Genomic DNA, 27771 nt, shown 5'->3' with positions numbered 1-27771 from the left:
TCCACTGTCTCCTTGGTTGATCTCTCTATGATGAGCCCCATACTACAAGCTATGATTACAATTCATGCTTCATCTAAATACCCCCAATCCCACTAGCTACTATCCCCTCTGCCCTATTCCTTTTATAATGAAAACATTTCAGTTTTCTGCTCACACCATCTTACTTTCCTTATTACTTTGATTACAATCAAGTTTTTTTATTATTATTTGTTACCCTCCCTATGTCTTACCTCTCTAAAATCTAATGGTCCTACTTACAACATTAAGTGAGTATTTTATACATCTCTTTCCTCAAGACACTTTTTTGTCCTTTTCTAGCATTTTCTGCAGGTTCTTCCTCATTAGGCTAATGGCTACATTCTGGATTGCCTCTGGATGGTTCTTTGTACTCTCTTCTTTTTTTCTCATGGACTTCTGACTATAGTACATAGTACACCGACGGAACCCTCCTTTATACCTGCAGATCAGACTAACACTCCAAATACCTACTTCAGTCACTGCCTACCTACCTAACATTTTTACACCTTTATGTGTATGCCTTATAGGCTTATGTTTATCACTTCACAGGGGCTGAAAGTTTTGCCTTTTTAGTTGGTGTAGAGTCCACAGCTTCTTAAACTGGGTTGCAACCCCATATAGGGTCACACAACTGAATACATAACTAAAGATGGGGGTTGTGACAAAAGCATCCTGAAAACAGACTTTCAGTATTTTCTTAACATCATTCCTCTGCATGTATCAAGCTGTATATCTTTGGAGTGTATTGTGTTAGAATGTGTGATGTAGTGTGTGTGCACGTCAGAACATGAGATCAGAGCACAACCTCTGGGCCGTTGGTCCCTGCCTTCCACCTTATTTGAGACAAGATCTCTCTTGTGTGGTGGCTACAAATGCCAGACCAGCTGGTCCCAGAATCATCTGACTCTGCCTCCCATTGCTATAGGCATTAGACACTACTTGCTACTTGTATCTTGCTTTAAATGGGATTTGAGGATTTGATAGGCAGGCTTGTGCAGCAAATACTTTTAACCACTGAGCCATCTGCCTAGTTGAAAATACTTGATTTTGAAAAACTGCTGTTTAATTTCTGACATGGTTTCATAAAAACAGATGAATTTTAGTTTGGGATTAGGATAAAATTTTCATGTTTCCTAAAAACATCCTTTTGTCACATTTGGTATTAAATATTTATGTGAGTTGTGTCTGCAGCACTGACAATTATAAAATCAAAGTACTGATCAACTCTAAAATATTAAAATGTTCTATATCATTCAGTATCAAGTATTTAATTCATTATGTAAAAGAAATGAGCACACTCATCTCCTTAGTATATAAAGTTGCCTTTTCCTGTAAAAAATGGTAAAGATATATATAAACCAATTTCTAAAAAATCAAGTTATGATTTTTTTGCTAGTAAAATATTTGAGTTACATACCTATTATCTACACACACATACACACACACACACACCCAATCCACCACTTTGGGTCATGTAAAAATTCTCAGATAAAAGAAGACCTGATATAAGTGAAGCATTCAATAATACATAGCATGTATGTGCTCAAATATACATTGAATGAATGAAAATAGCTATCACACCATTCTTGAGTTAACTAAGAGGAATTTTGGTGAAGTTTTCTATGGTATTCGTTTTGGTCACTTAATCATCACAGTGAAGACTAAACATTAAAAGAAAATCAAGTGGATATAAATGAGTAAGTAAAACAATTTGACATTTTAATATTGTGACACAATGGCAAGTTTTAGTAGCATATCAACAATGAAGAAAAGACTTAACCTTGGGATATAATACTGTACAAAATTCTGTTTTAATATATATCACTATATATACAAAGTACGTTTTTAAGTATAGCATATATTTTTGTTAAGTAGCAGTAGAAACTGATGGATATGCTCTGTATGAGAAACAAAATAGTTCTTTGAGCAGAAGTTTATCAGATATCTAATATTATTATATGGTATAAACTACATAAGTAAAATTCAGCTTTGTATTAATTAAGTAATATGTTTTGCTATAGAAAAATTAACATTAAACTTTATATCACATTACATACCAACTGTAGGATTATAAAAATATTGGATAAACCTATTTTCTGGCTCTGGAGACTGAAAGGTGTGAACAAATTGATGAGTTGCACTGGTTTCATTTTTTGCTACATCTTCTAGATAGAAAGCTTGTTCCAAAAGAATTTGCCATTGCACTTGAGTTCGACGGTGCCTTTGAACTGAATAAATCACCTTAAAAAAAAGGAAGGGAATGAGTTTGTCAGTATGGTGGGAAAGCGGGTCAATGTACTCCTGAGGAGTGGGGTTTTCTTTGTTCTTTGTCTCAACGGAGCACTGCTAATGAATTACTTGGTGATGCCAAGGATGTTCATGTTTTGAAACTACATGATACTTTCACTTAATGTAACAATGTAATAATCCTTCCTTTCCAATTGTTAAGAGCATCTTTATACAGAAACACATTGTTGAAATATTTCAAGGAAGAATGATCAAAAGGCATTTTTGATAAATGTTCACTCAATATTCCTTTTGTGTGGGCAATAATTATAAGTTGAATTGATATAATCAAAGAAAATAGCTATAATTAATAATTCAAGTTACCTGTTTATGCAGTTTTACTAGACTCTTTTCACTTGGGTAAGTATTACGCTTTTCATCAAAATCTTCATAATCATCCATATTCCTACCCATTTTCTCCTGATATTCTGTAGGGCACTAAAAGAAACAAGAACATTTTTGTAAAATATTAATCATAAAGATAAAAAATATTCTTATCAAAAATCTCATTATTAGGCATTTCTAATTTTCTCAAAAACATTTTTTTATTTGCATCTTAAGTGGTTAAGTTTTCACTTGGAAGTATTTTCATTAAAATGTTTTAAAAGAGGGCTGGAGAGATGGCTTAGCGGTTAAGCACTTGCCTGTGAAGCCTAAGGACCCCAGTTCGAGGCTCGGTTCCCCAGGTCCCACGTTAGCCAGATGCACAAGGGGGCGCATGCATCTGGAGTTCGTTTGCAGAGGCTGGAAGCCCTGGCGCGCCCATTCTCTCTCTCTCCCTCTATCTGTCTTTCTCTCTGTGTCTGTCGCTCTCAAATAAATAAATTTTAAAAAAAAATTTAAAAAAATGTTTTAAAAGATATACTGAACTTCTTCTAACATCTATTAACATCTGTCTTTATGTTCAGACATACTAGGTGTGGAAATTGATAAAGGCAGATGTGTCCTACATGAAGAAGCTATTATTTGAGAGAATTGCTAATAGTAAGTAATCAATGAAACTATCAACAATTTCCCTAAACAGTGAAGAACCATGACAAATCTAAGATGCTAAAGCCTTGACAGCCATAGACAGAGAAATACATATACAGTTTATGGGATGTGCCCTACTTCCAGCTGTTTATCACCCATATGAGCCTGGGGTTTGTTAACCTCCCTAACAGGACTCAAAATGTAGCAAGTATAAGAAAAATGATGAGAAATCTACCCCATGACACTAGGTAGTAAGCTGAGGAACTATTTCAGTGGTACTATGGACACATAAAAGACAGTTGCAGAGTTATGCAAATGCTCATTTTGGGAAGTACACACATATCTGTAACTCAATACAGCTGCATCAAATTTTTATTGTATAGCTTTTATTAAACATTTATGCTCATATTTCATGTTATTTATTTCATAACACACAAAACATATTATAAAATTATATGTAGGAATCTAGTTGAAAGAAATTGCTGTGTTTTTAACAGAAGGTAAGCCTTTCCTGATAAAACACAATTTAAAGTTTATCTGCATCACTGTGTCATGGCAGATACTGTGAATTACTCAAGATCTCTTCTTCCTCCACCTTAAATGAAAAATATTGGCAGAAATACCAAACTTGCAACAACAAAAAAATATTCTATGTATAAATTATGACAGGCTTATGATAACACTTCCCATAAAAATGCAAAGGGAAAGCCCAGCTATAAGCCTTTTCCATATTCTTTGGATGCTTGTTCTCTGTCATATAAAAATTTTAACTTATGTAGTTTCTAAATATATGCTTCATGAGAAAGAGAAGAGATACTGTAATTTAATTACCTTTTTAAGTATAGTATCAACACATTTTCTCAATGGGTGGTTATATTTGATGCTTTCATTTACTTTGCGAACCTCCTATGTAAAACAGTGAAAGAAATAAAAATATTTCCATTTCTTCATTAAGACATTTCAAATAAGAATGCACTAAATACTATCTATAAAGCCTCACAGTTTTTCATTTCAACTAAAATTATTTGGGGGCTGGAGAGATGGTTTGGTGGCTAAATATACTTGCTTACAAGCCTTACAACCCAGGTTTGATTCCCCACTACCGAAATAAAGCCAGATGCACAAAGTGGTGCATGCATCTGGAGTTTGTTTGCTGTGACTAGAGTCCCTGGTACATCCATTCTCTCCCTCCTTCCCCATTCTCTGTTGGTAAAGAAATAACAAATATTAAAAAATAATAAAATAGAGCTGGAGAGATGGCTTAGAGGTTAAGGTGCTTGCCTGCAAAGCCAAAGGACCAAGGTTCAATTCCCCAGGACCCATGTAAACCAGATGCACAAGGTGGCACATGCATCTGGAGTTCACTTGCAGTGGCTGAAGGCCCTGGTGAACTCATTCTTTCTTTCTACCTGCCTCTTTGTCTCTCTTTCTCTCAAATAAATAAATATTCAATGTAATAATAATAAAGTAACATAAACTTATTTAGCATTACTTAAGAACACATATAAAATTTAAATTAGTAATTAGTAGCTATATCTATAATCTCACATTTTTATTGTTTTTTTAGATTTGCTCTCTTACCATTGCTTATTTTCTACATAATGATGGTTAAACATGGTTACAATCACACAGGATCTAACAAACATATTTCTTCTACCTTTCTTACCAAAATTAATTGACTCACTATCTGAAATACAGTGAGAAAAATAAAAAGAAGCAGAAAGGACTACACATTTCACAAAGTGCCCATTCCTTTCCAATAGGAGAGTACACTAGTCAGAACTACTTGACTCATCCCATACTTGTGCATTAAGACCACACTGCACATCAGCACTGTGCTGGTTATAAGGCCACTATAATCCAAAGTACAGAGTAAGATGGGAAGGCATGGTATTTTCAGTTAAATTTATTGACTAAAAGTTCTGCCTGGTAGTGAGATAAATAAGTAACGTAGTGGTACAAAAAGCATAACAGTAGTAAGAAGATGAATCTTTGGAATCAATAATCCCCATGAATCACAATATTCTGTAATATACATCAAATAAAAACAAAAGTTAGAATCACTATTCTATAAGCAGAAAAAAAATAGCATGCCACAACCTTGGAGTAAAGAGGGAACTGGCAAGATATTAAAAAGAATATTTGGACTGCAGGCCAGAGAAGGTCTTTAAGGGATATAGAACTGGAAGCAAAGAAACCATCTGATATACTGATAAAACTGCGAAAAATATTTATACTTATATGACAAAAGGTCATCATCCTTAATACGCTAAAATTTCTTATAAACAGACATAAAAATGAATACAAAGAGATAGATTAGGCCTATAAATATATGAAAGGATATTCAAGTTTACAACAAAAAATTACAAATTTCAAAAAGATTTTCTTACAAAATTATAAAACAAGCCGGGTGTGGTGGCGCACGCCTTTAATCCCAGCACCTGGGAGGCAGAGGTAGGAGGATTGCCATGAGTTCAAGGCCACCCTGAGATGACAGAGTTAATTCCAGGTCAGCCTGGACCAGAGTGAGACCCTACCTCGAAAAAACAAAAAAAAAAAAAAAAAAATATATATATATATATATATATATATATATATATATATATATATATATATATAAAACAATAATGTCCTGTAAAAGTATAAGATTGTATAGAAACTAGCCTGACATGCACAGTAAAAAAATGATATAACTTATTTGGAGAGTGAGCAGTACCTATTCAAAGTTAATATATGCACACCCTATGAATAATTCATGCCAACAGACTCTGTTCAAGGAATTTAATGAGGAAATAAGATTCAAAGAAAAGGGGCAGAGACTGCTGTCATGATAGTACAGGATGTTCTGAATGGATGCAATCTAGTGGAGGTTTTCTGATGAACTAATAATTTAAACTGAGATAAAACAGAGCAGAATTCAGTCAAACTACAAAAGGGGTAAGAATATTTCACACAGGACAAGGACAACAAAAACAAAGATCTCTAGATAGTGTGAACAAGTTGCTTTGAACAGAAAGACCAGTGTGTTTACAGAGAAAAAGAACAGTAAAGGACTGGCCAGCACCTGATCAGGCTGATGGATCAAAGACTGCTCAGAAATTATAGCTATTTGTGCTGAGATCGGTAAGTGTTGAAAGATTACACTTCAGATCTGATTTTCAGATATTATTTTACTATAACTCTGTTTTTGTGAGACAAAATCTACCTATGTAGCACAAACTGCGATGTAGCCCAGGCTGGACTTGAACTCTGCCTCCCCAAGGTTCATATTACAAGTATATGTGCTACCACACCCAGAACACAGTTGGGCTTTTAAATGGTTACCTTGAAATTTCACCTTTGCATTGATAAGCTGCCTCAAAGTCTGTAGTTAGCACAAGTTTATCTTGCTTTGAAAATGACCTATGTAATTGAACATACATGTGTAAAAGTATATTTATTCCTTAAAATTACCCATATTAAATAAAAAGCACTAAAACAGCTTTTAATATTTGCTACAAATGTTCATGGTTTTCAAAGCATGCCAAACATTGGAAATATTAGCTTGTTTTCTTCATACAAAATAACAACTTTGTGCTCTTTTGTTCCTATACCTAGTTAATTCTTTTGTAAGGACAGACAACATCCTTGAAGGCAGGTTAACAGGAAGTTTCAATATAAATAAGTAACTGCTTCTCCTCACACAAAATTCTCTACCTGCAAAAATGACAAAATATAGATGTGATCTTGTGTAGTCCACTTAGTAAATACTTTTTGTATGACTTGAAATGGTTTATATGTTTAGTCTATGCCTCAAAAGATACTGATGCATACATTCATTCCTCAGGTGTGCACATCATAGAAATACCTTATTAATTCTTATAAAGCTGTACTTGAGAATCATATAATCAACTAATAAAATAATAACCAAAGAAAAGCTATTTGTACTTTATCTGCTAAAAGGTTTAATAAGAACCAGCGCATACTGAGTTTCTTCTCAAAACGAATAATTTATATTCTGGTCTCATGTTCTTTTCCTCAGATCAACCATCCTACACAATCTATATGATTGTGTTTCTTCCGTCCGTGGGAAGTGTTGATTTTTCACTGTGTTCAAGATCTAGATTTTGACATTCCTCAACGTGCCTCTCATATTAGAACACCCCCTTTGGTTCATTTGCATCGCATCCTAGGAAATACATGGAATTCTATTCTAGACAGTTCATAAACTAATGGCTAGGGTTCTTCTATACTCTAAATAGAACAGTTGGTATTTTCAAAACATTTACTCAGAAACAAAGGTTGGGGATGGAGAGATGGTTCAGTGATTAAAGGCCTTTGCTTGCAAAGCTGATGGTCTGGGTTCAATTCCCCAGTGCCCACATAAAGCCAGATGCACAAAGTAGTATATGCACTTAGAGTTCATTTGCAGTAGCACTAGACCCTGGTGTGCCTTTATTCCCTCATTCCCTCTCTGTGCTTGCAACTGAGTAAATAAAAATACTTTTAAAACAAAGAAAGGTTTTCAGCCAGTCATGATGGTGAAGGTCGGTAACTCCAGCACAAGGGAGGCAGAGGTAGGAAGACATGACTTCATAACTAATCTGAGCTACATAGTGACACAGTGAGACCCTATCTCAAAAAAAAGAAAGAAAAGGGAGAGAAGTAGAATGGAGAGAGAGAGAGAAAGAAATAAAAGGATGTTTTCCTTTTTATATGGAAAATGTTCTCATCCCCAAAATGTTCAGTCCTTTCACTTTCAGTGGATGATACTGAATTAGCACACAAGGCAGACACCAGCTCTTAATTTTCAATGTCTTATTCCTAAATAAAAGGATCCTGCCTAATAATAGTGTGTCTCTATTTTATTCACACATTCATGGTTCCTCCCAACAAAATCAAGATCTCAGATAAGGGCAGGAGTTCATGGAGCAAGCCTACAAATATTCTCAGCTGCGTAGGAGGCCAAGGCAGGAGGAACATAGTTTAGGGCTTTCCTGGCCTACAGACTGATTTCAAAGCCAGCCTGGACAACTTATTGAGATCCTATCATTATGTCTCAAAAAAAAAAAAAAAAAAAAAAAAAAGCCGGGTGTGGTGGCACATGCCTTTAATGCCAGCACTCAGGAGGCAGAGGTAGGAGGATCACAGTGAATTTGAAGCCACCCTGAGACTACATAGTAAATTCCATGTCAGCCTGGACTAGAGCAAAACTCCACCTCAAAAAAAACAAAAGCAAAAAAGGCTGGGGCTTAGTGGTAGATATCTTCTTAGCACATGTGAAGTCCTAGGTTTACCTCTCATTTGTAAAAGAAAAACAAAAACTCTCATATAATAAATTTCACTTATATTTGAATTAATGCCAACTTTTGGAGAGAATACTATCAAACTTAATTTTCATCAAATATCAAATATTTCAGAAATGTTAAAAAGCTCCAGATTATATATACACACCAAATATAAACATAAAAATTACTTTTGCGAAATGTGATAAATTTTTATCATAGGTCATAGGAAATATGCTAGAAAGCTACAGGAGATTTACTCATATTTTGAATTAATGCTTTGTAGCAGTTCTGATTTTATGCAGAATAAGTATAATAAACACATTTTTAATAACAGTAGAAAATAATTAATTTGTTCATTTAAAAATGAATTTGGGCTGGAGAGATGGCTCATCCATTAACAATACTTCCTTGCAAAGCCTGATGTTCCAGGTTTAAATTCCTAGTACCAACATAAAGCCAGATTCATTTTATCTCTCTCTCCCTCTCTGCTTGCAAATAAGAACTTTTTGTATTAATTTTTATCCCAAAAAAATGAGTATCTAAATCTAATGAGTTAAAAAAAATATGGGTTAAATTACATAGCTCAAAATGTTGAAGTCCTAATTGCCAGGACCTCAGAATATGATCACATTTCAATATACAGTTGATGCAGATATAAGTAGCTAAGTTAAGGTGAGGTCATGCTAGAGTGTGGTGGTAGGCCCTAATTAGTGTCCTTAATGAAAAGTAGAATTTTGTACACAGATACACACAGGGAGAACACTGAAAGGATGAAGACAGAAATCCACATGCCAGGAAAAGATTGCTAGCAAACTACCAGAATCTGGGAGAAAGGCATGAACAGATTTTTCCCACAACTCTCACAAGAAACCACCCCTGACAACACTTGCTCTTGGACTTGAAGTTTATTACAACTGAATAAAGCTAGCATCCTAGACATGTTGAAAAAACTTTAATTAGATGCTATGAATGAATAAAAATCATATAGATAATAGCCTATTTTATTATTTACTCTGATAAAAAATACACAAATTTACCATAAAAAGTTATAATTTATCAAAACTTACTGACTACTCATGGACCACAGATGGCATCATTTTCAGTCAAGAAAAGTGAAAATAAACCCAAAGGTACAGCTGTAAATCCTAACTACTTCTGCAAGGCTGAAACTTACAAACCTCCATAACATCTTCCAAATTCTCTTCTGCATCTGCTTTTTCTGTCATCAGCTTGGCTGCCTTAAAGTAAGTCTTCATAAGTAAATAACCCCTTTTTGCTCCATTCCAGTACGATCGAGGAATTTCCACCAAGCCGTACCCCAACAATAACACAAGAAGAAACAGACCCCATGTATTGGCAGCAGCTATTCCAATTGTCTGAAGTTGGTTCCTACAAAAGAAAACATAAGCAGACAGCTGGGATGTTTTCCTACAAAAATATAGAACTGCTACTAGCTGGTTTTTAGAAAATTGTCCTAATGAATGGGTAGGACTTCATAAGAAGAAATTAGACCTTCAAAATACAGAGAGACGTTACCTTACACATTGATATATATTTACGTATATTTTATCCTTCTATTAGAGTTAAAAATATAATTTGGTGGGGTCAATGCCTCAGCAGTGAAAGGAGCTTGCTTGCAAAGCCTGCTGGTCCAGGTTCAGGTCTTCAGAGCCCAAGTAAAGCCAGAGGCAAAAAAATAAAAAAAATTTAAAAAATGGAGGCAGAAGAGACCTGGTGCACTTCTATACACACACACACATGCACACACACCTGCTGCAGGCACATAAATACATTAATTAAAATAATATAGGCTTAGGGCTGGAGAGATGGCTTAGGGGTTAAGTGCTTGCCTGTGAAGCCTAAGGACCCCGGTTCGAGGCTCGGTTCCCCAGGTCCCACGTTAGCCAGATGCACAAGGGGACGCATGCATCTGGAGTTCATTTGCAGAGGCTGGAAGCCCTGGCGCGCCCATTCTCTCTCTCCCCCTCTATCTGTCTTTCTCTCTGTGTCTGTTGCTCTCAAATAAATAAATAAATAAAATTTTTAAAAAAAGAATATAGGCTTAATTCAGGGTAGAAATATGTTTTCTGCCAAAGAAAACATGTTTCCATCACATGTTTTTGTGTGTGCATGTTCATGGATGTGCAAATGCTTGTATGTGCACATGTGAGTGGAAGTCAGATAACAAACACCTTGGGTGTCATTCCTGCGGACACCACACACCTTTATATAAAAATATTTTTTATTTATTTATTTTCAAGGAGAGAGAGAGAATATGAATGAATGAATGAGAATGAGAATGAATGGGTGCACCAGGACCTCCTGCCAATGCAAATGAACTCCAGATGCCTGCACCACTTTGTGTATCTGGCTTTATGTGGGTACTTGGGGAACCAAACCCTGGTTGTTAGGCATTGCAGACAAGTGCCTTAACTGCTGAGCCATCTCTCCAGCTCCCAAACACCTTTTTTTTTTTTGAGGTAGAGTCTCTCATTTGCCTAGAGTTTGCTAAGTAGGTTACACTGGCTGGTCAGTAATTACTTTTACCATGTAGTTGTCAGGCAAAGCATTCCTCTATCACCAATAGCTATGTTTAAAAATGTTGCTCTGCACTTTGTTTTTTAATAGTATGGATTAATGAAAATTTATTTAGGGAAAGTTTGTAAGACACAGAATCTAGTATGTCTGTCAAACAGTTACTTGTCAATGTGAAGTAAAAATTTTAAAAAATACAAACATGCACAGAAACCATGTTAAGAAGACTTCCTTACCATTCTAAATGCAAACGTGGGTTTACAGCTACATAAATTAAAAATGCTCCAAAAATCAGCAAATATGTGCCATAGTAGATTGCGTTCTCAATCAGTGCAGTCTTTATCTTTCCAGTGATGGAAAACCCTCCAGATCTAGCATAAGACTGCATAAAAGGTAGCAGAATCCTAGGTGGATGGAAAATATATGGTGAAAAACCAAATCATTATATTACATATCTCTACAATCTTAAAATACCAGGAGTACATGAATTTTAATGTATAATTCTCACAAATAAAATTCTTATGATCCATTACATGTTAATACTGAAAAACAAACATAATAAACGACCAAATTTGTTGGCAATAGTAAATGTCAGGGAAACAAAGGCCCCCAAGCAGAAGAGAGCCAGGTATGTGGTAGGGAGCAAGGGGACCACAATGGCAAGCAGAGGGTATAGCAAGGGGAGTTGATGAGAGCCTAAAAATAAACCTTCATAGCCTGTTGTGGCGTATGTCTGTAGTCTTAACGCTTGGGAGACTAACGCAGGAAGATTTCTGAGTTTGGGCTACATTCAAAAAATAAAGAGTTAACTTTTCAAACACAGGGTCTCACTACGTAGCCCAGTGTGTCTTCAAACTCTCAATCCACTGTCAGCCTCCCAAATGCTAGGATTACAAGGCTATGCACCACACCTGGCTAGGTAGCATTTTTTTTTTTTTTTTGACAGAAAAGAGACATATCAAATTTTTAGTTTTGTAAGGCTTCAGCATAGAGGCTGGATTGGAAGTAAACAAAACTGGAACTAGATGGGACAGCTAAAGGTGGTGGTAATCAAAAATAGGACAAAAAGTGCTTGGCTGTCAAACTACTGATCCTGAAGCACCTAGGAGACAATGCAAGGGGCAAAGTAGTGGGCTTACCAACTTCAGAGTTCAGAAAAGAACGCACGAGAAATAATGATAGGTTCTGGAGACATCACCATATCACAGCAACAAAATAACACTACTAAGGGGGGCAAATCACTGAAAGCAAAGGAAAGAACTGAGACTACTCTCTGATACTAACTTAAGGGAAAAACAGACAAAGAGGGGGAGCCAATGAGACAGAGTAGTAAAGAAGCAAGGAGGAAAACCAAGGTGTATTTGAAACACAAACAAGAAGAGAGTATTTGAAAGTAGAGAGAGAAAACAATAGAATCAAATGCTGCCCAGAAGTCAAATACATTAAGTACTTATGTATGTGAATGAACACATCAATGTTTAAAAAAAAAAAAGGAGTACTTTGTGGTTGAGGAATATGTAAAAATGTGCCCAGAAATCAGTAAACAATCAGCAAAGTCAAATATACATGGTTCCTTTAGGAAGTTTGGCTGGGAGCTAGAGAGATGATACAGCCTGATATCCTGGGTTTGATTCCCTAATAAGACATACAGCCAGATGCACAAAGCGGTACACGCATCCTGTCTGCTATGGTAGGAGGTCTTGGCATGCCTGTACTTACTTAATCTCTCTCTCTCTCAAACAAATAAATAAAAACATTTAAAAAAACAAAACAACTCTGGGTGGGGCCTGGTATGGTGACACATACCAAGAGATGGCAGGGGAAAAAGGACAAGGAAAATGTTTGATTTCTGTCTTATATTTTTTTGGGGGAAGAGGGAGGGCTTTTTCGAGGCAGGGTCTCACTGAAGCCCAGGCTGATCTGGAACTCACTCTGTAGCTCCAGGCTGGCCTTGAACTCAGTGATCCTCCTACTTCAGCCTCCCAAGTGCTGGGATTAAATATGTGTGCCACCACTCCCAGCTGTTTTCAGTTTTCCATTTGTTTTTCTTTCCTCCTCCTTTTCTCTCTCTTCTTTGTAAAGTAAGATTTGAGCCAGCAAAAAGGGAGAGATGATAATTTAAATAAAAAAAGACATAGAAATATGCATCAAAATACAAAGATTCCCTGAAAAGTTGCTTTTTCACTTTTTAAAAAAATTTGTTTAAAATTTTTTATTTATTTATTTGAGAGCGACAGACACAGAAAGAAAGACAGATAGAGGGGGGGGAGAGAGAATGGGCACGCCAGGGCTTCCAGCCTCTGCAAAGGAACTCCAGATGCGTGCGCCCCCTTGTGCATCTGGCTAACGTGGGTCCTGGGGAATCGAGCCTCGAACTGGGATCCTTAGGCTTCAGAGGCAAGCGCTTATCCACTAAACCATCTCTCCAGCCCGCTTTTTCACTGTTTGAAATGCCACTTACCATGTTAAAAATTGTGATGTCCAATAAACTACCCTCCAGAAAATTGGCATGATTCCATCAGGAATGTAACTCCATGGCTTGAAACATGGATGCTGCCTGTTTAATACAATTTAAATCCAATTAATCATAAGTATTTCTTAAACGAATTACACAATTGATTTGTGAATGGCAAAATTCACTTGTATCAGAATAATAACTCATAAAATTTCATGGTAAATTGAAACTTCAAATCTATCAAATGTAAGAACACACATGCAAAGGGAATACCACCAATTATTTAAACATATCATGTAAGGGTCCAATTTCCAATATCTTATTAGTTATTGAGTTAAAATAAGTCATAGTGTTTGTTCAACTAATAGCCTAACAATATGTCTATAGGAAGCAAGTGTAGTATGAAATCAAATCTTGAATGCTTACTCTCCATTTGGTTATATACAAGTGGATTAGTTCCTGGAAGATGGGAAGCTAATTATATAACTAACTGGTCAGTATAACAGCCTCAGAGCACCAGCATCTATACACAATTCTATTTGTTCAATGAATCTCTGACCGCAAATTCTCTAATCATTTCCTAGATAGCAGGGACGTCTTTTAATCTAAGGACTTCCAAATACTCTATGATCTCTGCTGATCTGTATCCAGTTTCTAATGTTAATTCAAAGAAGAGAAACATTTTTTAAATTTACCTTTATTCAAGTTTTTTTTTTATTTTTTTATTTTAATGCTACCTAAGAAGCACACAAAAGCCTACTCCAAGTATTGGCAAAAGCTTCATGTCAGCATGATTGTTTCATGTGGAAGTTTAATATAACCTTTAGAAAATTTGAACTTCTTTATTTGTGTGTATATATATTTATTTTTGGGGGGTGGTGCATGTATGTATATGTGCATATAGAGGCCAGAAAACAACCTTTGGCATATTTCCTCAGAACACTGTCTACCATTTGAGACTGGGTCTTTCAATGGCCTGGGACTCTGCAATTAAGCTAGACTGGCTTGACAGTAAGCCCTATGGTTCCACTTGTCTTTACCTCCCCTGCACTTGGGGTCACAAGAGTGTTAACAGCACCCTGAGCATTTCTACATGGCTTCTGGGGATGAAATTCATGTCCTCATGATTGTAAAGAAGTACTTGACAAACAGAGCAATCCCTCTACTCCTGAACTTCACTCTTGATATAAAACCATGATGCTTCTTAAGGATATGTAAAATGGAAGAAATACCCTATAGTCACAATGACCTCCATCTCCTTGTTCTTTATAGAAATCTCATGAATTAGGCAAAAAGGAACATGCTTATTCCATTATGTACTTGTGGTGCTGAAACCCAGAACTGTCCATGATCCATTTTTTTCAGATATAAGATACAGGATTAAAGAAATAATAGGTTTTGGAACTTTGTAATCAGTAAAACCAGATTAAAGTTATGTGTGCATGAAATCTCTCATTGCCATCTACTGCAGGTCTAGTGAAGTGATAAACATTTAAGGTTTAGATCAAAATAGAATGTAATTGTTAGTTGGACTGTGCTGAAAACAAAGGACGGAACATGGCGGCCATGCCCGCCAATAACCACCACCACATTCCTGAGCATGGTCGGGACCAGCAGTTTAAGACTTCCCTGCTGGCCACAGCTGGTCCCCCTCCTTGTTGGGACCCTATAAGGAGACCTCTGCTCCCTCCCATGCTTGAAAGTGTTACATTCCTCACCCTGCCCCTGACTCCTAGGTGACAGGGCATCTTCCCACTTCTTAGGTCTCTGATGCGACTTCTCTGGCCTCGTGTCTCAAAACTGGTAGACTTCACTGAGAGCTGTGCCGTAAACCTGGGCTTTACTGATCTGGTTCCTCGGCCATCAAGCCTTTCATCTGGCACGGAAAGCCCGGGTGCAGCCGAGCCCCAGTCCCAGGAGCAAGGCGCCCCTCTTCTGGCTGAGGACCTCATGCAATTGGACACCTTTTGATTCATGGCAAGTTGCCTGCTTTTTAGCCCTCCACCTCTGGGGGCCCCTGTCTGAAGTCACAGCCACGCCAGGACAAGCCCTTCGGTTTTTCTCCACTATCAGGCTGCCAGGTACCCTAAGGCGCTGGGAGATGTTCCCCCTTAGGATTACCCTCTCCCTCCCTCCCTCCCTCTCTGCCTTCTCCCCCATTCCCCACCCCCCACTCACTCCCAGCCCAATGGAATGTGTACCTGGGCAACACCTTCAGCCCCTATCACCTCCTGGAGGGCAAAGATGAAGGCAGCAAGGAGCATCTGGACCAGGTATGGGAGGCAATAGGTGAGTTAGGAGTTTCGGAAGCAGACGAAAGTGGAGGGCACACCTCACTCTGGTCTGTGGCCCCCCAGCTCTGAGCCGCTGGCCTCAGCTTTAAAATGGGCAACTCCTAATCAAAGCCCGGCCCCCAGTCACTTCTGGGCTGTCTGTTACAAAACATATCCAAATTGCAGCTCTCCCAAACCTTATTAAACCTAACCATCTGACGTTTTTACTCTCAAAAATATTGGCCTTGCCAGGCGTGGTAGCACACACCTTTAATATCAGCACTCGGGAGGCAGAGGTAGAAGGGTCGCCATGAGTTCGAGGCCAGCCTGAGACTACATAGTGAATTCCAGGTCAGCCTGGGCTACAGTGAGACCTTACCTCAAAACACAAAAACAATAACAAAAACGGCCTTTTAACAAACTCAACAACCACTCACACTCGCCTCCAGAGGGCACTCTAGATTTCAATGTCTTCCTTGATTTAGAAAACTTTGGTCCCACATCAGCAAATGGTCTGAGCTCCCTTAGGTTCAGGCTTTTTGGGAAGTACACTCTCATTCTTCTCTCTATAGCCAATGTTCCATGGCTCAGGTTCTCCTGGCCAGAACAGACAAGCCAATGAACCAGTCAGAACCGCAAGACTCAAGTCCCCAGCCCGAGTCTTCAGAAGCACTAACTGAACTTCCAGAACACTTGGCTTCCCCACCACGAAATGGTTCCCAGCCTTCCCTTTGTTCTCTCTCTCTTGCTGCCACCCTCACCCCTTATCCTCCACCCCTTCTTCTCCTCCTCCTACTCCAGTTCCCCCTCCTTTATCTCCTACTCCTCCCTCAATCACAGCCTCCTTTCCAAGCCCTCAAAGCCTTTACCACCCCTGCCCTTTCCAATCTCCCTTCCTCTCACCCCCTCCTATGGCCCTCAGTCCCCCCTCTGCCCTATCCGCCATGGTCCACCTCCTGTTCCACTCCCTTACCCTACCCCCATGGTCCTCTCCCCTCCTCCATCCTCTCTTCCAGTCCCAGACTTTCCCCCAGAGCCTCAGCCCACTCACCAGGAATCCTCCCCTGTACCCCAACACCCCTCCCCCAACCTTATCTTCCCTTACACAACCCCACCCACCTCATCCAGTCCTCTGCCCCACACTCTCCTAACCCTCACCCACTCATTTCATCAGCTTCTGAAACTCCTAACCCTTCTGACCCCTCACCTGTTGCCTCCCATACCTGGTCCAGTCAGCTCCTTGCTGCCCGCATCTTTACCCTCCAGGAGGTGGTAGGGGCTGAAGGTGTTGCCCAGGTACACGTTCCATTTTCTATCCATTACCTGTCCCAAATTGAGAAATGCCTTGGCTCTTTCTCCGCCCACCCAACCTCCTATATTAAAGAATTCTGTTACCTCACTCAGGCCTGTAGTCTAACCTGGCATGACTTACATGTTATTCTTGTTTCCACCCTCACCCCAGAAGAATGAGAATGGATACAGACAGTGGCTAAACAATACATTGACCAGACTCACTTAATTAACCAAAGTTTTCCTTCTGAGGCCGTTCCTGACACAGACCCAGGATGGAATTATCAGGAGGTACGAGGAGGTAAAGGACAAAGGGACATAATGGTTACTTCTCTTGCTAAGGGTATGGAAACAATATCTAATAAGGTGATTAATTTTGAAAAACCCAAGGAGATCACTCAAGGCTCAGATGAAAACTCAGCTATTTTCTAAACAGGTTACAAGAAGCTATGATCTAATATACCAGCTTAGATCTGGCTTGGAGGCAGGGGCCACAGTACAGTACCTGTTTTATTTCCCAGTCCTCCCCCAATATTAGAAGGAAACAAAAGAGGACAAAAGAGGGGCTTCCATTCAGGATCTGATGAGGATGGCTTTTAAGGTCTTTAAAGATCGAAAAGAAGCAGCCAAGTCCTCCCTACAAGCTCAAGCCTTAATAACTGTACTGAGGCCACTGGTCTTCCTGCAAAGGGGCAAGGGAGTTTTCTGAACCATCCTGCTGGAACACAGTCACAGTGCACCCCACCAAGGGCATGCTTCTAATGTGGCCAGTAAGGCCACTGGACCTGTAAGTGCCCTAATTAGCTGCCGCCCACCAAGCCATACCTTATATGTTGACAATCAGGTCACTGGAAGTCAAACTGCCCACGTGTGGGCTTGTCCTCCATGTCGGGCCATGGAGGTCCAGCCCCACAAAGTCAGGATCTCCAAGCTCTCCTGACATTACAGTTTCTCGAGTTGGCAGAGGACCGATGACGCCCAGACTCGGAGACTCCCATTACCCTCGCCAAGCCCAGGGTAAGGCTCCAAGTAGCTGGTAAGTCCATCACCTTCCTGATGGACACGGAGTCTATGTTTTCTGTTTTGCCTGCCCATTCGGGCCCCTCCATCCCCTCATCCATCTCTGTTACAGGAGTTAATGGGGTTTCCTCTTCTCTACCAAAGACCCTACCTCTCCCCTGCTCATTGGCTAGGCGCTTTTTCTCACATTCAGTTTTAGTCATGCCTAACTGCCCAATTCCCCTATTGGTCTGGGACATTCTCAGCTGCTTTGGGTCCACACTGTCACTAGCCCAATCTGCGTCCCTGGAAACACATCTCCTCCTTCCTTTAATAGCTTCTCAAACTTCCACCTCCCTACTGCCCTATTCCTTTCCTCCCCCACCCAGTTGATCCCCAAGTATGAGGCATCTCCACTCCCGTAATCACCACACATCATCAACCTGTCTGTATCCATCTCAAGGACCCTTCCTCTTTCCCTTCACGACCCCCATTTCCCATTTGCAAAACACACTGGAAGCGCAAACCTATCATTACCTGTCACAAGGCCTCCTTATACCTACTGACTCACCCTGTAACACTCCCATCCTCCCCATTTGCAAACCCTCTGGTGCTTATCCCTTGGTACAAGACCTGAGACTTATCAACGAGGCAGCTGTCCCTGTTCACCTGATAGTAACTAACCCTTATCCCCTCCTGTCTCATATTCAACCCAACATCACCTGCTTTATAGTCTTAGACCTCAAAGATGCATTCTTTACAGTTCCCCTCCTCCCTGACTCATACTTCCTTTTCACTTTCACTTGGGAAGATCCTGACATCCAGTCCTCCAGGCAGCTTACCTGGATGCTCCTCCCCCAAGGTTTCTGAGACAGTCCCCACTTTTCTGGCCAAGCCTTAGCCAGAGCCCTCTCCACATGCAGTCTAGAACCCAGCACTGTCTTACAGTATGTAGATGACCTTCTACTAGGCAGCCCATCCCTCCCTCTGTCTCAACAAGCCTTGGCCTCCCACTTAAATGTTCTTGGTAAGGGTGTCTCCTTCCAAAGCTCATCTTTGTTCTCCTACCATAACCTACCTGGAAGTCCAGCCCAGTCCCAACTCAAAGACCTTAACAGTAGACAGAATCCAAGCTCTCCGTGACCTCCAGCCTCCAGAAAATGCAGATCAAATCCTCTCTTGGGTCTCATGCGAGTTTATTCACCATTGGATTCTAACTTCACTGTCATAGCTAAACCCTAGATCAAGCAGCAAAACAGATACCTACAGGGCCCCATGCCACCCTAATGTAGTCCGTCACCATTTCTCATTGCTACGTGATACTCTTTTGACAGCCCCGGCTCTGGCTCTCCCAGAGCCCTCCCAACTATACCACCTCTTAACAGATGAAAGATCGGGAATGGCAACAGGTATCCTTACCTAGCCTATTAAAACCACACACCAGGTGGTGGCTTTCTTGTCTGAACAACTCAATGCCACAGTGTGTGGATGGCAGCCCTGCCTACAGGCCCTGGTGGCTGCAGCAGAACTGACTCGAGAGGCCCTGAAGATCAAACCGCTTGAATCCATCACCATCTTCTCTTCTCATCACCTGACAGATCTCTTAAGCCACTCCTCTCTTTCCCTGCTGGGGCCCAATGGGTACAGACCTTCCACCTGCTCCTCTTGGACAACCCCCAAATCTCTCTAACAACCTGCTCTACTCTTAATCCAACAACACTCCTCTCTTCTTTCCCTCTCCCCAGGGACCCCTCTCATTCATGCCCTGAAGTAATAGAGGCCCTCGTTCCCCTCAGCCAGGTCTCCAAGACACATCCCTCACATCACCTCAATTAGTCCTCTTTGTAGACCAAAGTTCCTCAATTGACAGTTCAGGTAACTGACAAGCAGCTTATGCTGTGGGCACACTTACTGATGTCCTAGAGGCTGCTTGCCTGCCAATGGGCACCACCTCACAAAAGGCTGAACCAATCGCACTAACTAGGGCCCTACATAGCTCAAAAGGCTTAAGAGCTAATATCTATACAGATTCTAAATTTGCTTTCTCTATAGCTCACATTCATTCAGTCCTCTGGAAGGAGAGAGGATTTCTCACTACTAAAGGTACCCCCCAATTATTAATGGGCCCCTCACAGCCAAGCTTCTGGAGGCTCTCCAACTCCCAGAAGAGGTGGCCATTATCTGCTGCTGAGGACATCAGACCTTTAAAGACCCAATAGCCCAAGGCAATGCCAGGGCTGACTCTAGCACGAAATTTAGCCCTGTTCTCTGACCCCAACACAGGATGGATCTGTTTCCTGTCTCCAACAAAGCAACCTGATTCCTTGCCAGATGAGGAAAACAAACTCCTCAAAAAGGGAGCCACCAGAGATAGGGATGGCTGAATTTTTAAAAACAATCAGTTAATTCCCCCCTTCCCCGCAAATAGACTGCCACAATTATCTCTGACATTCACCAAATTTTACATATTGGATCTAAAGCCCTTTACAGGTTCCTGGAACCCCTGCTGGATACCAATGGCCTCTAAACTCACAGGTCCAGTCCACCTGTCAGATATGCACTCAAGCCAATCCACAAGGGGGCCCACACCTCGACCAGCCCCTGCACCAATTATGGGGACATCAACCAGGCGAAGATTGGCAGATAGACTTTAACCATATGTTACCCCACAAAAAACTCTGTTATCTCCTTACTCTAGTTGATACTGAAGCTCTAGTTGATACTTAAGCAGGCTGGATCAAGGCTTTCCCAACTTCCAAGGAGACTGCCAATGGCAAGGTCTGGATACTTCTAGAGCATATCATACCAAGATTTGGGGTCCCATTGACCATCCAGATAGACAATGCCCAGCCTTCACTTCTAAGATTGTCTCACAAGTATCAGAGGCGCTCAGCATATCCTGGAAACTACACATTCCTTATCGTCCTCAGTCCATGGGTAAAGTAGAGCAGGCCAATGGTCTTATTAAACAGCAGCTCACCAAACTCTCTATTGAACTTATTAAGCTGTCCTGACTCTCCCTCCTCCCTGTTGTTCTAACCTGCTTACGAGCTGCCCCTCACTCCCCCACCAGGCTTAGCCCTTTTGAGTTTCAAGTATGCTCTCTAATCACCTTCTACCCATGACCTCCCCACTGGCTAACTACCTCCCCTACCTTTCCCTTCTGTGCTACCTTCTCCATTCACATGCAGATAGCTTCCCTACCCGCCCCACTGACTACTGACACATCAACACATCATCGGACAACCTTACTACCTCAGATCCTATCTCACCCGGGGATCAAGTCTTTCTTAAGCAGCTCAACTCCAGACCTCTTGAACCCAGGTGGGATGGACCCTACACTGTGATCCTCACCACCCCCTTGACAGCTAAATTTATGGGATGCTCCTGCTAGTACCACATCTTCTGGCTTAAACGAACTTCAAGACAAAATGGCTGGTCTGCACAACAAACAGGTCCTACCTCCCTTAAATTCTCTATCCATCCTGCTCTTACTTAGCCTAGCTCCCACCCCTGGGTACTGACTGCACTTCACCTCCTTGTGAGTTCCAATTTCAGGTCTGGTCCTTAGACAACAAGGGATGAAAGACCACCCTACCCAATTACACTTCATGCCCTTTTGGTTCCTGCAATGCAGTCCACTTAACTTTTGATGCTGTCTCTAGATGCCATCACCAATGTTCCAATGAAAGAACCCGAAAAGCAAGAACCATATACCTTTACTTTCAAGAAGACCAAGTCTCCTCAAATTGTTGAGATCCCAGAGAATGGGAAGGCTGTCCCTCCTGGTCATGCAACTACTACTGTCAGGGGTAGTCTACCAATAGACGGGAAGAATTCCAAGGTAGCATCACATACACTATGCCTGCATCAAGACAGCCACAAGACCTGACCTGAGATCAGTGGCAAGACCAATGGAAAAATGTCACTTTCATCATCCGTGATGCCAGCGCCTGGCAGAGCCACATAGCAGAAGTCAGATTCTACTACTTTCCTGGATCACACGGGAGGGGTAAGATCAAAATAAACAGTCCAGCGCTCAAAAGCTTTGGCAGTCCTCAATCAGACTGGCCATAGTACGTCCCTATCCTTACAGCACCTTTGCTCTTCCCTCCATGACTCGTGGAAAATAAAACTACACATGTCTTAACTCCATGATATGTTTTCTTTGTTATGCATTCCAACAGCCTTCCTTTATTCCTCTTCCAGCAAAGGCCTACACTACCCCTACAGATAATTGCCTCTCTGTTCATACAGCCATACTTCAGTATCTCTGAGTGCTGGGCTCCAGCAGGGATACAATGTCCCCCTGCCACACAAACCCATAACCTTCTTTCAGATTTGTCTTTACCTCTGAGGATATTCTTCCTTTGCAACTGGTCACTTTACTGCTGCCCTTCCCCCCAGTGGAAAGTCCCATGCATCCCACTAACCTTCATTTCCCAGCCTGTCTATACCAAGGGAGAACTAGAATTATATTATCAACAATATTCAAGTGCCATGAAATTGATACCAAAAAAAAAAAAAAAAAAAGACAAGGAGCGACACTGGCTGTACTGGTTGGAGTAAGCTTAGTCACATCAATCACAGCATCAGGCCTGGTGGGAGGACGCCCAGGGCACAGCCTGATGACAGCTCAACACTTTTCCCAAGAGCTGACTGACCTCACAGGAAGGCTCACAGACGTGGTGGAGACCACTGCACTGGCCATACAATCCCTGCAGCTCCCGCTGTTGTCGCTGGCACAGGTAACTCTACAAAACAGGAGGGCTCTAGACCTACTAACCACAGAGAAAGGGGGACACATGTCTCTTTCTCAGGGAAGAATGCTGCTACTATATATGAATGACTTGGGCCTGGTGGAGACCCGAGTAAAAACCCTCCAGACTCTGGGGAAAGACCTCAAATGCTGCTTCACTAATCAGGCATCCTCCCCGAGCTCGTGGCAATCCATGCCCCGACCCTGGCTCACCCCACTTATGAGTCCATTAATAATGATTTGTCTTTTTCTTCTAATAGCCCCTTGCCTCCTCTGCTTCCTCCAGGAGCACATCCAGGAAGTTTTGAGGGTGGCCGTCAACTAGATGCTCTTACACTCATGCTCCCTTGACCACAGACCCAGCAACTTCTGACTCTCCCTTCCCCATGTCATCCCTGGCCAGCTTGAAGTAGCCAGGACTTAAGTTAGCACCCATATACACAAAAAGTTTGGAATGTTAGCTGGGACCGTGCTCAGAACAAAGGACCTGACATGGCGGTCATGCCTCCAATAACCCCACCACCCACATTCCTGAGCATGATTGGGACCAGCAGTTTTCAAGATTCCCCTTCTGGCCAACAGCTGGACCCCCTCCCTAGTTGGGACCTTATAAGACCTCTGGTCCTTCTCATCCTTGAAACAGTTATCACATTCCTCAGCCTGCCTCTGGCTCCTAGCTAAGACATCATCTTCCCCCACCCTCCCCTGTCACAGGCTCCATCTTAGGTCCCAGATATAACTTCTCTGGCCTCATGTCTCAAAACCGGTGAACCTTGTCCGAGAGCTGTGCCAATAAACCTGAACTAGCTTTACTGTTCTCGTCTGATCTGGTTCCTTGCATTGGTCAAGCCTTTTAGTAATGTTAAAAAAAAAAAAAAAAAAAAAAAAAAAACCTCCAGCAATGGCTCAAGTGGGAGGAACAGTAAGGACAGAGAGCAACGTTTATATAAAACGTGGGTGGCATAATGGACAGTTTCAAAGTAATTGCCTCCCAGAGTATTTAAACAGAAAAAAAAAAGCAACAAATACCTTGGAACTGGGGTGGCAGGTGCGTATACTCCTGTAATGTTGTTATTCTCAGGTGGGCTTGAGTTTCCAGCAGCATGCCTACATCGGTTGTAGATGGTCTACAATGAGTACATGGTTTAAAAATGAGAATTAAAGTTACTCAGTACTTACGTGGTATTTAAGTTCATAACTATCTACCCAACTTCACCTTCCTGGTTATGCTGTTGCTTAATAGCCAACTTCCTAAAACCACAATAAACTACAATATAAATATAGCTGTATATAAGTTGGCTGTTTTTATTTAAATATCTAGCTTTGGGTTTTTATATGTATGTTTTTAAATTGGAATGACTGGCTATAGCCAAGAAGCTAGAAAGGGGCCATGGGAGGATGGAAGAAAGTGTTTATTTTGTGCTGGGGGAAGAACAGCACAGATAGGGGAATGCATATTATGTGAATGTACAGGGGAAATAAAGTGTGGGAAAAGGTTTAAGCAGAGACAAGGTGAAAAAATGGGTTGGGAGGGTTGTTAAATCTAAAGATATATGGGGCTAGAGAGATGACTTAGCAGTTAAGGTGCTTGCCTGCAAAGCCAAAGAACCCAGGTTCAATACCCTAGTACACATGTAAGCCAGATGAACAAGGTGGCACATGTATCTGGAGTTCATTTCCAGCGGCAGAAGACCCCTTCTCTCCCCCACTTTTCTCTCTCTCTCTCTCTTCTACCTGATTGTTTTTCTCTCTCAAATAAATAAATAAAAATTAAAAAACTAAAGATATATTTAAAAAGTCATATGGAAGTTCCTTACTGCTTTATAAGCCAATGAAAACATTTTTTAAAAGTTTGAAAAAGATAGGCTACATGGATGGATAAAACTGCTTCTAGAAGACTTGGGGTATTAACTGAAAACCCTAGTGCCAGGAATAAGATTCTTCACTAACCTGTTGGTCAGGAGGCACAGCGGCCCCTTAAAACAATACAGGCCATTGCCAATGCTCTCAGTTGCCCAGCAAAACTAAAGGTTAACTCTCTGCTGCTGAAGCCATTACATGTTTTGGTTGTAGGACACACAGAAATCAAGCCGGAACTGAGCTGGAAGTTTCCTCCCTGCTAGCTAGCTCTCATAATACCAGAAGGTGCTATGCAGGGTGCTGGGGTGGGGGGAGAGTTATCAACAGTCTTACTCAGCTATGGATCCTATGTGCTCTACAGTAAGATGTGTCCACAAGTTCAATGGTGGCATGACTGCTATTGGGATAGCCAACAGCTTTCTGATTTGATTTGAAGCTTACTCACATGGCAGAATTCATGCCTGGTCTAAAGCCCATGGCTGGAAAGGACACAGGCACTGGTAGGGAAGCTACTATTGTTATGATAAATGACCAAATTGTCAAATGCCTTCTAAATATTTGTTTATACCCAGAGATCAGTGCTGTTCTCAGCCTCAGTCACAGAGGTTTCTTTTTGCAGTGGGCAGAGGTTAATGCAAAGACATATAGCTGGACAAAAGTGCTAGAAACAAGTGACTCTTGTGAGCTTTCTATGTATCACTTCATCCAAGGCTTTGGGAACATAGTGGAAGAGGAAAAAGCAAGATTGTAAGAGCCAGAGAATGCAAAGGAGGGCAGTGGAATGCTGTCTTCTGAATATGACATAGCCATTATTCATGAACATAGAACAACTGTGGGTTCCTGCACAAGACTGAGCCCATCAATATTCTATCATGGACTGGGGTAGGGGTCACAAGATCCCACTCCTCCCAGAGAAGAGGAGCTACCAGCAGCTAATGGTTACTAAGGCAAGCAGAATACGTTCTTCAGTGGTGTAGCCACTGATGAGTTGTCCATTTTCCAGTAAATAACCCCACCCACGCTCATTCAAGCAACCCAAATTTGACTCAGTGGGTTACAAAAACCAAAAGAATTAAAGTGGGAAAGGATTACCATAGTCATGGTAAATAAACATACCCATTATTTTTGAAAAAAGAAGAAACTAGGAACCCCCTCCCTGAAAAAAAAAAAAGTAGAAAAGGGATTATTTGTGGGGAAAATCAGGGGTAAGTGGGAGAGGAAGGGGGATAAGAGAGAGTAGGGGGAATAAATATGATCTAACAAAAATATGAAATTATTAAAATAGAATAAAGCAATATATCTCAAACTGTATGATTACAATTACATTTATTTATTTATTTATTTATTCATTCATTCATTCATTCGTTTAAGAGAAAGACAGGCAGAGAGAGATAATGAATAAGAATATGGGCACACCAGGGCTCCTGCCACTGCAAACAAGCTCCACACGCATGCCTCACTCTGCGCATCTGGCCTTATGTGGGAATCAAACAAGCTCCTTTTACCACTGAGCCCTCTCTCCAGCCCTACAATTTACCTTTTAAATTGTAAAACTCCCTGTCACCTCTTACCGTGCTAACATCCAGAGGCAAGATGAAGACAATAAGAAAGCAGAGATACCAAGCAAGCAGTGTTCCAACAATCACAAGTCTATGCTGCTTTTTAAAGTCTCCATATCGATGAAGTAGGAATAATGCCAGGAAAAAGACAAAAACAATTTCAAGTCCCAAAGCCACACCACTCATTATTGAATGTTCACTCCTTCTAAGCAAAGTTTTTCATGAACAGTTCTTGACCACATCTGTTCACTGAAAAAAAATAAAAAAAGAAAGAAAATTGTAGCATTAACACAGAAAACCACCATATAAAAATTTTAATTTATTGATATACTAATAAATAAACTCTTTGGAAAACTATCATGCAATGTTACATTTGACTTTGAATAAGATGAAAAGGAGACTTTCTTTTTTTTTTTAATTTTTATTAACATTTTCCATGATTATAAAATATATCCCATGGTAATTCCCTCCCTCCCCACCCCCACACTTTGCCATTTGAAATTCCATTCTCCATCATATTACCTCCCCATTACAATCATTGTAATTACATATATACAATATACACCTATTAAGTATCCTCCTCCCTTCCTTTCTCTACCCTTTATGGAAAAGGAGACTTTCTAATGTCAGGTCTTTATATCCTATTTTTAAAAACATGTCTTAAAATTTTCACATGCAGACCATGTACTAATGCACTCCTGTACTCCCCAAACTTTGGAGGCTGGAGTAGGAGGACCATGACTTTGAGGCCAGCCTGGGAGACACAGTAAGACACTGTCTCCAGAACACCAGGAAAAAAAATAAACAATAGACCTATCTTAGGAGAAAATATTCTAATAAAACTCGCATAAGTTCTTAAAACATGAAAAATTAGAAAACTCAAACTAGATATGAACAGTTTCAATACACTATCATTTGAATTTGATACTTTTTAAAATTTATTCATTATTTATCACACAGAGAGAGAGAAATGGGGAGGGAGGCAGGTAGATAGAGACAATAGGTACCCTAGGGCCTCCTGCCACTTGAAAAGAGCTCCAGATGCATGCACTACCTTGAGCATCTGGCTTATGTGGGCACTGGGCAACTGAACCTGGGTCCTTAAGCTTTCAAGGCAAGTGCCTTAACTGCTACGCCATCTCTCTAGCCCTGAATTTGATACTTAATGTTATATATGCTAGTAGAATATTTTATATAAGTAGTATATTTACATTTATGAAGAAGTTACATGTTTAGGCTATCTTGGAAAATTAAATATTTAGTAAAATAATGTTTTTAAGATCATCCTATTTATTTATTTACAAGCATAGGGAGAGAAAGAATGGGAGAGAAAATGGGTATACCATGGCCTCCAGCCACTGCAAACGAACTCCAAACACATGTGCCACCATGTGTATCTGGCTTACGTGGGTAGTGGGGAGTTGAACCTGGGTCCTTAGGCTTCCCAGGCAAATACCCTGGCTGCTAAGCTATCTCTCTAATTCTAGAACACTAAACT

The 27771-nt window shown here is 40.6% G+C and overlaps 1 protein-coding gene across 5 annotated transcripts in view; it reads right to left on the bottom strand.

The window, feature by feature from the left end:
* Positions 1-27771, bottom strand: part of Lmbrd2 (LMBR1 domain containing 2) — a 55309-nt gene that overhangs the window by 21596 nt on the left and 5942 nt on the right. For all 5 annotated transcript variants that reach the window (XM_045132441.1, XM_045132440.1, XM_045132444.1 and 2 more), the window contains exons 2-9: positions 26286-26522; positions 23884-23981; positions 13540-13635; positions 11315-11482; positions 9722-9932; positions 4108-4182; positions 2629-2742; positions 2076-2259 (exon numbers count right to left, since the gene is read on the bottom strand). In XM_045132441.1, the coding sequence (XP_044988376.1) occupies positions 2076-2259; positions 2629-2742; positions 4108-4182; positions 9722-9932; positions 11315-11482; positions 13540-13635; positions 23884-23981; positions 26286-26459 (1120 nt within the window). In that variant the 5' untranslated portion in view covers positions 26460-26522. The remainder of the gene's footprint in view (positions 1-2075; positions 2260-2628; positions 2743-4107; positions 4183-9721; positions 9933-11314; positions 11483-13539; positions 13636-23883; positions 23982-26285; positions 26523-27771) is intronic.

This window comes from Jaculus jaculus, chromosome 13 (genome assembly GCF_020740685.1).
Source record: "Jaculus jaculus isolate mJacJac1 chromosome 13, mJacJac1.mat.Y.cur, whole genome shotgun sequence".
NCBI lineage: Eukaryota > Metazoa > Chordata > Mammalia > Rodentia > Dipodidae > Jaculus > Jaculus jaculus.
The sequence above is the reverse complement of the archived record's forward strand: the minus strand, read 5'-3'. Positions and strand labels throughout refer to the sequence as shown.